We start from the raw sequence: 12,998 nt of genomic DNA, 5'->3' as shown, positions 1-12,998 counted from the left end.
GCAGGGGGGGGGGCTGACTCCCCCCCCCCCCGCCAGCGCTGACAGGCGGAACAGACGAGGGAGGGGGCGGGTACAGCTGGCTCTGCCTCTAGATAGGCAGAGCCAGCTGTCACTCACGCAGCTGGGCGGATCTTGACATCGATGTCGGTATCCGCTGCGGTGTCTCAGTATATAGGGAGCTGTAGCTCGCGGTATACTGATCTTAGGGTGACGGGAGGACGCTAGTTTGTGTCCTCCCGTTACCCTGAGAACTATGGGGAAAAGCCCTGACCCCCATAGTTCTCCTTTAACTCTTACCATAACATAGATAAGGTCAAGGAAGATTATTTCCTGCCAGCTTATTACACAACGACTCAGCAGTGCAGCAATGCTTGGTTACTGTTCAATTTGCTAGGCCAGCACCACAGGAAGCAGAAGCTGAATAGGGAATAGAAGAGGCAACTTTCTGGCTTCATCTATCTGCTATCTTGCAGGAGTTTGTGATTCATGAGACCAGGCTCTGATTACACGATCTGCAAAAAAAATCATTGCTGCCAACATTTTGAATTAGTGATTTGAAAAGTGGGCACGAAGCCGCGCACAATGGATGGAGCTCTGTGCAAGTGTTCGAGTCAATGGTTCACTAATAAAGCACTAACTGCACTCACAGCTGTAGAAGATGTTTAACGATAAGTTCCGGAATCCTGCGCTTTTCCTGCACGTTGTCCGACGGCCACACCACCGCCTCGCAGATTGACGCATCCTGGAATCTCCGGAGCTCCGATTTTGTTCCCCAGAACTTCCTGAACTCTACGGCCTGTAACAGAGGAGAGGAGTACGGGATATTGAAGTCGATTACAGAGCTTAAAATGTTGGTGTATACAATTTGGGATGTGGCACCTTTGATTTATGTGGTTGTATCATAGATTACAGAGCTGTCACAACTAAAATCATTATGTTACCCTACAGGAACTCCCTATCCATAGCAAATTTGTTATAATTATATGTAATTATATGTAATATGAAAGCTGCTGAGCCTGAGAAATCTTTTTCTGAAGTCCACAAGGAAAACAGGAGTGTCGATCCGCAGCTGTAACTGGTTCGTCCCTCTGACCCATTCACACCACATCATCTCCAGACCAGATCGTTTGCGGACCGAAAATGCATCCTATGCTATTTCTGGCCTCTGTTCATACCAGCGCAGTCTGTTCCAGACCAGAAAAATACTGCATGTATTATTTTGTCTGGTCTAGAATGCACTGGAATGCATGGAAACGCATCCAAAACGCACCTGAAAGCCCATTTTAAGCGGGAAAAATAGCACCAGAACACAGCAAAACACAATGCACTGCGTTCCAGATCTGGTCCGGAAAATGGTGTGAGCCTGCCCTTACAGGATACAACAGTGAGGAGGAGGTAAGAGGGGTGGAAACCAGTGATAGAAAGAACATGTGCGCATTGCAGTGCACCACTATGTGAATAGTAAACCTGTAATAATTAGCACCCTGAAAGTTTAAATTTTTTGAAAATCCTTTCACAGGGCTAAGCAGGTGCACCCCCACCCTACCCGTGACAAGGCTTGTAATAGGCTGCTCTGTGCTGAATGATAGGTAAGCTGTTCCTTGAGCAGCAGCTAGAAACCACAATGAGCATGGCTACAAATATGAATGAAAATGGCCAATGGCACGCAGGTGCAGACTAAAAAGCAGCCAGCCAGGTCAATGCTAGTGGCAAGATTGCTGGATTGCGCATGAAGCAAAAAAAATAAACCAGACTGATTGCACTCGGGGGTCTGATACCTGCCGGCGGCCATCTTGGTGATGGACGCCGGCAGAGAGAGGAGGGGACAGTCACCCGGCGGGATAAGGTATGTCGCCGGGTCACCTCCTCTCTCCTGATACTGTCGGGCGTTAGGTCCATGACCGAGCGCCCGACTTTCCAGAGGGGGGTGACACCAAAATGACTGAGTCATTTTGGTGTCACCCCTCCAATGGTGTCACCGGGGTGCGGGCCCCACCCCCCTTATGACACCACTGTGTAGTCGTCCTGCAAAAGAGGGTCCCTCCTGCAAAAAGTTCAAACACACACAGCAATGTATAATACTCCAATAATAATTACCATTAACATGTAGCTTGACTCCAATCTTGGCTCTCCAGCACAACTGGAGCCATTGCATCCAACACTTCTGATGTGTCCTATGCCTCCCCACTGCGGTTCCTCGGTGATGGGGCAGAACACAATGAGCAGTAGGGAGCAGTAGGCTTTTAACAAATTTAGAAACATGAGATGCTAAAAGACGTGGAGGCTCTACTTGTGCAAGAAAGCAATTATTTGATTTAACCCCTAACCTAATGGTATGATTAGTGTATATTACATTGCTCGAAGTGTTTTATCTATTTTGCAGGAATTACATTGTTTCTTTAGGAGCTCTGTTGCCCCGAATGATCAGTATGTGGTCAGGGGAAAAAAAAAATGACTGGCCTGTCCCCATATCTCAAAACAGACAGATTCGAGGGTAGTAAGGGCAATCATTAGAGGTGCGGAAAGGTGTGCTAGGTTGCTCTCTATTACTGCAGTGTACGGGACGTATGTGCTGTATATGTATTATGGATCATGATTTAACCTATTCATGTTAGCAGGGCAGAATTGTGAGTGCCTCCCACAAGCTGAGCACCGAGATGCGATGCAGCAATCCTGCCCAGCGCCGACTACAAGAGGCATCGCGTGAGGCTACGGGGATCGGAGTGAAACTGTGAGTAAGGGAAGCTGGGATGGGGCTGGCTGTAAATCTATTGCTATAGTGTACTGGACGTGTGTAATGTATATGTAGTGCATATATACAGCACACACCTCCACTACACTCCAGCAATAGAGTTACAATTCTCCACTGCTAACATGAATAGGTTAAACCATGATTCATAGTACATAACATGTAGTTGTACTATGGATCATTTAACATATTCATATCCAATCGGTAATTGGTATCGGCAAGTACATGAGGGGATGTACTTGTACTTGTACTTGGGCCTGAAAAAGGGGCATCGGGACATCCCTAGTTGCCATCAAGCAAAATCTGAGCTGGGACCGACCAGAGAGATAAAAACCTATATACATAACATCTTCTCACCTCTGGACTGTCTGCAGCTGGTCCTTTCTCCAAGATGTTGGTGTAAAACTCCGGGGTCAGCAAAAGGCCTATCGACAGTGTGCCAATGTCCATGTGCTTAGCAGGCTCCTCTGTGATCTCCCACTGCGAAGAAAACAAGCAGCCTCTCAATACAGACAATATAGAACAAAATAGATATAATAATAAAACAATGACCCAATACAAATCTGCAAACGATCTTCCAATAAATCAAATGATTACCATTTAAACGTAAAACGAAATCCCAAGCAAATGATTTAGTTCAGTTAAAGTATTTTTACATACAGAAAGCTTCACCAACTCAATTTGCCTTTATATCAGCTCCCTGCAATGGAGCATTGCAGGGACGCTGATATGCAGCAATGCACGGGCAGCATTTACACTGGGAAAGGAAGGAGCGGCATCCATCTAAACAAGATTATATTGCTTTGCAGTTCTGCCAGTCTAAGATGTGAACATGTTAGGAGAGGAAGGAGCAGAGGGATGGCCTCACCAGGCCTGGAGGTCAGGGAACTGGCTATGCTCTGGCATGTGTTCTTGAATCACAAGAACACGTCAGAAATCAAAATCCAGGCAGTAAAGACAGCTCATATTATATGAAGTCCGTGTACTTTACAGCATTAAAGGAGAACTATGAGGTAAGTGTTTTTCCCCATAGTTCTCCTAAGGGTCACGGGAGAACACAAACTAGCGTCCTCCCGTGACCCAAAGCTCAGTATATCGCGAGCTACAGCTCGCGGTATACTAAGATCACCGCAGCCGGGACGGATCCCGACATTACTGTCGAGATCCACCCAGCTGCTTGAGTAACAGCTGGCTCTGCCTATCTAGAGGTAGAGCCAGCTGTACCCTCCCCCGTCTGTTCCGCCAGTCAGCGCTGGAGGATCGGAGCGGGGAGGGGGGAATCCCTGCAGGGAGCCGTGAGTGACAGTCACTGTTCTCTGAAGGGGGAAATGATCGAGAAGTGAGCGAGTGACGGTATGTGTTCGCTCACTTCCCGATCTATTGAGCCGACGTGTGACAGTTTCATTGTCACAGGTCGGCTCAGACTATGAGGAGGAGTGAAAATCGCTCACCTGTTAGTTCTTCTTTAAGAAATTAATTGGCCGAACATAAGACACTAGAAAGTATCTGCTACTACCTCCCTTGGACTTGAAATGCCCCCTTAGCACTCCATCTGAGGCTGCTTTCAATTTACTATGGAGACCTCATAGATTAGGACCACACTACCCAGAGGGGCCTTGACGAGGCTGTTTGTTGCAAACGTTGTACAACTAAAACCTCAGTTTTTTTACCCTAAAAGTTAGAAAGTATAATTTGTTGTTTTTTTTGCAGGCGTGCTGGTGAGTGTGCTGGGAAACGTTTTGCTTTTGTACGGTGTAAAGCCCTTCCATGTGCACCTTGCTTTAAAGCTGGTTATGAATTGATGTGTTTGTCATTTGTATAACTTGTTGGATTTGGTATGGGGACGCACTGGGGGCTTCAGCTGCTGTTGTGATGTGCTGGGCTTCTACGTACACTGTACGTCGTCAGTCACGAAGGGGTTAAGGAGGAATGGGCTACCTCCTGGTGAACCCGCACCAAATTTATCCTTTGCTATACATGCTCCAAGATGGAGGCTCCCATAGATTAGAGCTGGGACCTCACTACACACAGGGGCTTTGATGAGGCAGTGTGGCTTCCACATATTTTGCAAACATTGTGCAACAAAAATCTCTGATTTTAACCCTAATAGTCAGACAGTGTTATTTGTTTTTTTTTTGCAGGCTGGCTAGTAAGTGTACTGTGTAAAGCCCTTCATGTGCACCTCACTTTAAAGCTGGTTATGAATTGACGAGTACGTTTAACATTTGTATTACTATGAAGAACCGACTTCCTAGCCTCGGGGCATAAATTATGCCTTCCTGACAGCCCCAAATCCAATAAAACCCCCTTATATTAAACAGGTGGCCAGGGCTTAGGCCAAGCGTGGTCTCCAGAGCAAAACAAAAGCAATCTCAAGCAGATCTGTAAAACTAAGTCAAGGCAACTGGACTTGCTGTATTTGTGTTGAAGACATTTCACTGGTCATCCAACCAGCTTTTTCAATTCAGAAAGCTGCTTGGATGACCAGTGAAACGTCTTCAAGACAAATACAGCAAGTCCAGGTGTCTTGACTTATTTTTCACCGATATACCATGACTTGGATGAATGAGAACCTTCACAGACAATCTCAAGCAGGGCACTGAAGTGGTTCTGGAAACGTGGGGGGCATATCAGACACCAACGTTTTGCAGAAATAAACCATCACAAACTGACAGCTGGAGCTTTATTCAACAAAGATTCTGTCTTTTCATGTTCTTACGAAATAAGCCACCAGATGCTGGCCTCTGAAAGGCTTCTCTCATGTTACCTCCGGCCTCTGTGGCAGGGTGTGCGACATCAAAACAAGCCTCTGGTCCAGGCCCCTCTTCAGCACAGGCAGTATGAAGGGCAGCGAAGTCGATACGTAGTCTCCCCCGCGGTCTATCAGCTCGTTATGAAGATTCATCTTATTACATGTGCCCTGTAGCGTAGTCACTTGTGTGATACTGCAAGGGAAAAGATATAAGCTTTAATGGATGCACGGTGTGCAGCTCCCCAAGGCTGCAGGTCAATGGCCCCCGGGTGAAAGAGACAATTATTACTAATATTCTAACAGAAGATAAGAGAAGGCAACAAGCAACTTTGCTGAATTCTACATAAGCAGTATCATGACTCCAGTAATAAAAGGGCGATTACTCTGATCAGCCTGAAGCTTTAAATCCAACGAGGAGGTGGCCAAAGCATGCAGCAGTGCCTTTTATATCAATATCAATTTTATTTAAAAGCAAGAAAACCCACAAATCCTCTGCTTAGAAATAAACATAATATAAAGGCATCACTGCATCCCTTGGTGGCCTTCTTGTTTGGATTTTGGTGCCCAAACATAAGCACACTTTTTCTTAATTACTTGAGTTGAACACGTACTGTATGCCCCTCCATCTGGACAAGCAAATTTTACTGCAGCAGACTCTAGACTTCCTTAAAACTAGTCCAGAGCAACCTTTGTGGGAGAGGTGGGGGTGAAAACTATGAATCTCAATGGATTTCTACTAGGGATGCACAGATACTTTTCCGAGTACCAGTGCCGATACTTGGCATTTTCATGAGAACTACCGGGGTTGCAGCGGTTGCAGCTGGGACCGGGCTCTAGCGCTCCACCACTGTCCTGAAATCATTGGTCTGTATTGTTTTAGAAAAACTGTCACATGACAATAAACAAAAATGTATCAGTACTCGTACTTGTAAGTACTCGGCAAGTACCAGTACTCGTAAAACTGGTATCTGTGCATCAATTTATTTATATGTATAAAAACAAAATCATACATTAAAACAGAGATGTACAAATCCCGGGAGCTCCGTGTGCTCCTTACACATGACAGCTGCCTCCTAAATTTGTAATTTTTCTCTAGTCTAGTCTTGGAGCTCAAAAGTATCGGTACATGTATTCGTACTTGTATCGAGTACTGTACTTGGTATCTGTGCAACCCTAATTTCTACACTGTAGAGCCAGAGCTATGGAATATAAATATGAAATAAAACAAATACAGTGCTGAGTGGACTTAGCATTTCAATGCAGCCTGTTTAAATCAAATCTGTGCCTTGTTAAAAGCAGGGCAAAGCAACAGGTTCACTTTAATGCCAGCCCCACCAGCAGAGCATATTCACTTCACTCCCCACTGCTCCACTCACACAATCAGAGCAAAGAAAAGCATTCAGTAATTCAGGCTATGGAGGACGATGTGGATCACCAACTTCCTCCTACCCGGTAGAACTGGTGCTGGCCAACTGGCTGCTCAGGCAATTAGCGTATTTACATGGGGGAGGGGAGAGTGTCCCCTACCATGTGTAAGAACCAAGTCATGACTTGCCCAGGCTCCCCCTCTCTTCGCTTCCGGCAGCTGAACGAAGCATTGAGGGGAGAGAAAGCCGGTGCAACTGTTGGGACCGCGGCCAAAGTGAACCCTTTTGCTTTGCATAGACAAGGGGTAGGCAACCTTGGCAGTTTAGCTGTGGTGAAACTATAAAGTCCATCATATCTCAGCCTCTGGGACACATGTCTGTGGCTGTAAGTCTAGCAATGCCTCATGGGACTTGTAGTTCCACAATAGCTGGCGTGCCAAGGATGCCTAACCCGGCATAGACAAAAGCACAGGTTCCCTTTAAGTTGTATGTATGAATCAGTTTAAAGAGAACCTGCAATGGTTTGTACCCAGTTTTATTTAATTTTTTTCAAGAATAAATTTGTATTCATCTCATTTCATATACAGTTCAATTATATCATTATATACATAATGATAACAGTAGCGTCTACATCCAACAGCTATCTCTTATCTACAATTGCTTGTCAACTAATACTTATAATCATCAAATGCATAAAAAACTGGTCCGCAATCATAAATACTTGTATAACTATTATAACAAAGATGGTATATTGTCTAAAATCCAGTACCATTCGCAGTCTAACACTTTAAAAAAAAATAATCTCTGTTGAGCCAAGAAAAGCCATCCATGGTCTCCATTTTTCTACAAATATCGCGTGTCTATCATATACACGAGCTGTCAATTCTTTCATTCGCATTATGTGGTTCAATTCTAGTACCCATTCCCGAATCTCAGGGGTATTTGATTGTCTCCATTGTCTTGGAATTATCGCCCTTGCTGCCAGTTTTATTTTATTAATACTTGATATGCTTTTAATTTTTTTTTTTTTCTATTTAAATAAAATCCTCTTCTACAGATAAAACGTATAAGCCGGCATACTTCGGGAAAAGAATTCTCAGGAACTGAGCGGCATTCGATGGCATGGGCGGCAGGAGAGATAACATTATTCTACTGCTACAGCTTGCCTTGAGAATTTTAGCTAAGCACCAGGATCATGTTTAGGCCTCATTCACACAAGAAAAAGCCGGCACGTATAGCTCCGGCTACGTGCACGGCCTTATCGGGCCGCTCTGGGGAAGGACAGGTGCTGCGTGTGATTAGAACGTAGCCCCCGTCCTTCTCCATGGGAGTATGCGGCCGTGCGCTCACCTGCCCTGCATATCCGTGCGGGTGTCTGTACTCGTACACTGACAGGATGGAGCCTGTCTGCGTCCGAGTCGGGACACCCACACCCGTACACAGACCTGCACTTGGGTTGAGTGTAGGGCGGCGTACGGCCGCTTACTACCATAGAGAAGGACAGGTGCTGCGTACTAATCACACGCAGCACTATCCTCCCGGGTACTGCCCGATGCGGCCGGGTACTGCACGATGCGGCCGTGGACGCAGCACGGAGCTGTACGTGCCGGCTTTTTCACGTGTGAATGAGGCCTAAATATTAAATAGCCAAAGTAAGAATTTCTGCGTGATACACTTACTGAAAGACATGATCGAACGTCCTAACGAAAGGTTTGCGGACCATGAGGAGCTGGAGGAAGCCGTTGGTCGCCGTGTCATCCAGGTACTTCAAAGACTCCTTTGCTTCAAACTGAATCTGCAAATGACAGTAACATTCAGAATACCAATAGCCAATAGATGATCTTTGCTCCACGTCACCAACAAACGCGGAAAAGGCCGGCCACTGCGACAGCAGGAGCAGACCATCGCTTGCACGCCTTCACCTACCTGTCTATACTTTACAGCTGTCATGTCGCCACACAGATTCACCACTCCCAGCGGATCCACAAAAACCACTTCAAACGCCCGGTGAAAATCGTCAATGGAGGGCTGCGGTGCAGAAAAAAAAAAAGAGTGTAAGGAATGAAAGAAGGTTATATTCAGTATGATTTTGCATATAAAAAAACCCCATAAATCTTCAAATAAAGTCCAAACAAGAGCCCTTGCACACTGACCCAAACACTGCAACATCAGCTTTAAGCGGAAGGAAGCATTACATTTCCATTTTTTATCTTATAGCGCATTCTCTATTAGGCAAGATTGGGGGTCACGTCGGGTAAATAGACACCAAACATGTCAAGCCTTATAACTGTGTGCACCCGAGAAAATCGCACAAAACTACCATACCCACAATGGCCATAGGCGACATTTTAAAAGCTTTTACCTTCCATCAATTTAGAGGTGATTGATGGCCCGAGAATTATTGCTCGCAGTCCGACGTTCGCGGTGATATGTAACATGTGTGGAGCAAGTCTTTTTCGTATATAGGCGCACCGATGCATGCTTGCGTTTGTATGTGTGTGTGTACGTGGGGGCTGGGGACTTTAAAAAATATTTTGTGTTTTTTTCAATATGTGATCACATGGGGTCCAACAAGCTCCCTATGTGATAGCACATATACAAGGACAGGTCCTCTTTATGGAGACATCAGGGGTCTATTAGATCCCTAATGTCACCTAGGGACCCCCAAAGAAGCTGATGAAGCACAGGTTTGCTTCACCAGCTTCTTCGCTGGCTATAGTAGCCAGAGAAATGACAGAGTGGTAATGGAAGGGATGTAAATAGGGATGCACGGATACTAGTATCGATATCGGTGCCTATACAGAGTATTTGGGCGGGAACTCGTACTCGCCCAAATGCTCCGATACTTACCCCTGATACCGGAACTTCCAGTCAGAGGGAAATGACCTGCCGCCTGGCTTCCCGATTGGCTGGGAAGCCGGCTCCATGCTAGAATAAGTACCGGTATTGCAGAGTACAGAAAGATAAATATCGGTATTCGTACCCTATACCAAAAAAATGGTTCCGGGACATCCCTAGATGTAATACGTATCACTTCTGGGTTTAGTCATTGGGCTTTTGCCGATCTCCCTCCTATGTAAGACTACAGACCCGCCATGCTGGTCCCAGGCCCAAAAAAGCGACAGCGGAGCCTGGGATATGCGGCAGGGGGAGGGGGGGGCTGCACACTCCTATGCACCATAAAAGTGATTGGGCAGCTCTATAGCTGCCCAAATGCTTGTATGTAAAAAGCCGTCTCCAGCTGTTTAAATTGCTGACGGCTTGCCGGTCGTTTAAAACACCCACACGCACTCGAGTGACCTGTCCGGCTGTTTAATTACAACAGCCAGACGGGAAGGGGTTACAGGAATACAGTGGTAATCCTTTACATTACATAGTTATGGTAACTCTAAAGGAGATTGTACAGTGTAATTGTAATGCATATGGTCAGTCCTGCATGGTACAAACATGCTCAATGCCATCTCATGACACCTGAACCTACCAGGGACGTTTCGGTTGATCTGGACATTGTTATTCCATTAACTGTCAAGTCGGTGTTGGCTGCAAGAAAGAAAAAAAAGGCAAATATTGGAGGAGGCAAATTCTAAATTAAAGTGTTTCAAGCAAGAAAATATTCAGTACACCTCTGCAACATATGCGCTTTTTTTCCCAAATGTTTAATGCCTTTAAAAATGCTGCAAGTGCAGAAAAATGCCTACTGATCTGCCAGAAATCCAGTGTGCCCCTATCACAGTGCCTCTGCTGCTCTGAATCCTCAGGCAGTGTTGCCAGCTTTTCCCGGTGGACTATAGAACTCAGCCCATATCTTACCCTTCTACACATGTATTCAATGATGTCTTTGTATACAAAATTCAGTTAGGACTTACCGGTAACTCTATTTCCATTAGTCTTCCAGAACAGCATCACGAGATGGAATCTCCTCACCCCCACACACAGGAAACACGTCACTTAATTTGCTTAAAAGACCCTCCTCTCCTCCACTCCCTCAGTCATCACGAGAACCGAAGGCAAGCTGGAAAAAGACAAGGCACATACAGGCAATACAACCATATCACATTAATACTACAAGCATCAATGGGCGGGCAGTTGCTGTCCTGGAAGACTAATGGAAATAGAGTTACCGGTAAGTCCTAACTCTGAATTTCCCATAACGTCTTCCAGGACAGCATCACGAGAGGATAACCAAGAACTTACCAATTAGGGCGGGACCACCGCTTGTAGTACCTTCCTGCCAAATGCCTGATCCCCTGCGGTATTGAGATCTAGGCGATAATGCTTTGCGAAGGTGGAGAAACTTGACCATGTTGCCGCCTTACAAATCTGTTCCGGCGTAGCACCAGCTCGTTCGGCCCAGGACGTTGCTAAAGCTCTAGTTGAATGTGCTGTCACCAAAGACGGGGGTGGAACATTTAACACTCCATAAGCTTCCATAATGGCCTGCCTCAACCACCTAGCTAAGGAGGATCTAGAAGCTTGCTTCCCCTTGGACCTACCAGAGAACAGCACAAACAGTGATTCAGATCTCCGAAATTCCTTGGAAATCTTCAAGTACTGGAGCAAACAACGTCTCACATCTAAACAGTGAAAACCTGATTCCCTGCTACCTACTGGTTTGGGACAGAATGTAGGTAGAATGATCTCCTGCACCCTGTTGCACCTCGAAGCGACCTTTGGCAGAAAAGCCGGGTCTGTTCGAAGGACAACCCGATCCTCAAAAATAGACAGGAACGGTTCCTTAATGGATAGGGCTTGGAGCTCACTCACCCTACGAGCAGAAGTAATAGCTACCAAAAACACAGTTTTTAAGGTAAGGTTTCTAAGTGAGACCTCATCCAGGGGCTCAAAAGGAGCGGCTGTGAGAACCTGCAACACCGTAGACAAATTCCATTGGGGAACCGAACGGACCACCACTGGTCTAAGCCTTTCCAGGGCTTTAAAGAACCTAGCCACAAGCTGATCCCTAGCTAGTGACACCTGAAAGAAAACGCTGAGTGCTGATATCTGAACCCTCAGGGTACTAACTGCCAGCCCCATATCAGCCCCCTGTTGTAGAAAATCCAAAACGGCTGGGACTGTGTAATCTCTATGATTACGGAGCCTCCAAGAGCTGAACGTTTTCCACACTTTCCCGTATATACGCCTTGTTACTGGTTTACGACTGAACAAAAGCGTATTGATCACACCTGTGGACAGACCCCTGGCCCTTAAAATGTCTTCCTCAGATAATAAGCCGCTAGCTTGAACCTGAGGACCTGCGGATGCAGCACTGGTCCCTGCGAGATCAGATCTGGTCTGTCGGGCAGGATCCAAGGTGAGCGATCCGTGAGTGAAAGCAAAAGGGCAAACCAGGCTCTCTTCGGCCAGTATGGTGCAATCAATATTAGCTCTGTATCCTCCAACCCGAATTTCTGAAGGACTCTTGGAATTAGATGCAACGGGGGAAATGCGTAGCATAGGGGGAAGTCCCATGGATTTGACAGGGCATCCACAGCCAGAGCGGAATCCCCCTGCTGGAGGGAAAAAAACTTCCTTAGTTTTGCATTCTCCTGAGTTGCAAAAAGATCTACCACCGGCAAACCCCATTTCTCTGAAATCAGTGAAAATACTTCCTGGTTCAGGACCCATTCGTCCTGCAGTATCCGATGCCGACTCAGATAGTCCGCCAGGATGTTGTGGGTACCCCTCAGGTGTACTGCAAACAGGGACTTCAGATTCACTTCCGCCCAGGAAAATATTTCCTTGGCTAGAAGCTGCAGCGGCCAACTTCTTGTGCCCCCCTGCTTGTTCAGATAAACCACCGCTGTGATGTTGTCTGAGAGAACCAACAGATTGTGTTCTTTCAAAACGTCCTGGAAAAACCTGATCGCGTTTGCGACCGCTTTCAACTCTCTCCAGTTGGAGGACCTTCTGGACTCTATTAGAGACCAGCGACCCTGCGCTAGCCTCTCCCCTACATGAGCTCCCCATCCCCACGCACTGGCATCTGTGGTCAAGCGTATGGAGGCTTGAGAACTCCACTCCAGACCCGCCCGAAGGTGTGGATGAATCCTTCACCACCACAGGCTTCTCTTTACTGAGGGGGGGAGGGTAAAGGCAACGTCCAATCCCTCTTGCGAGCGATTCCAGTTCC

At 46.4% G+C, this 12,998-nt stretch overlaps 1 protein-coding gene across 1 annotated transcript in view; it reads right to left on the bottom strand.

Moving 5' to 3' along the window:
- The window catches only part of NOL6 (nucleolar protein 6), a 44,286-nt gene extending 32,384 nt beyond the window's left edge, over window positions 1-11,902 (bottom strand). The window contains exons 1-7 of the mRNA XM_018569657.1: window positions 11,093-11,902; window positions 10,350-10,451; window positions 8,795-8,896; window positions 8,548-8,663; window positions 5,517-5,694; window positions 3,107-3,229; window positions 648-796 (exon numbers count right to left, since the gene is read on the bottom strand). Coding sequence (XP_018425159.1) covers window positions 648-796; window positions 3,107-3,229; window positions 5,517-5,694; window positions 8,548-8,663; window positions 8,795-8,896; window positions 10,350-10,451; window positions 11,093-11,902 — 1,580 coding nt within the window. The remainder of the gene's footprint in view (window positions 1-647; window positions 797-3,106; window positions 3,230-5,516; window positions 5,695-8,547; window positions 8,664-8,794; window positions 8,897-10,349; window positions 10,452-11,092) is intronic.
- Window positions 11,903-12,998: the final 1,096 nt, after the last annotated feature.

Source organism: Nanorana parkeri, unplaced genomic scaffold, assembly GCF_000935625.1.
Source record: "Nanorana parkeri isolate BGI_ZX_2015 unplaced genomic scaffold, ASM93562v1 scaffold1375, whole genome shotgun sequence".
In the NCBI taxonomy this organism is placed as follows: Eukaryota; Metazoa; Chordata; class Amphibia; order Anura; family Dicroglossidae; genus Nanorana; species Nanorana parkeri.
The sequence above is the reverse complement of the archived record's forward strand: the minus strand, read 5'-3'. Positions and strand labels throughout refer to the sequence as shown.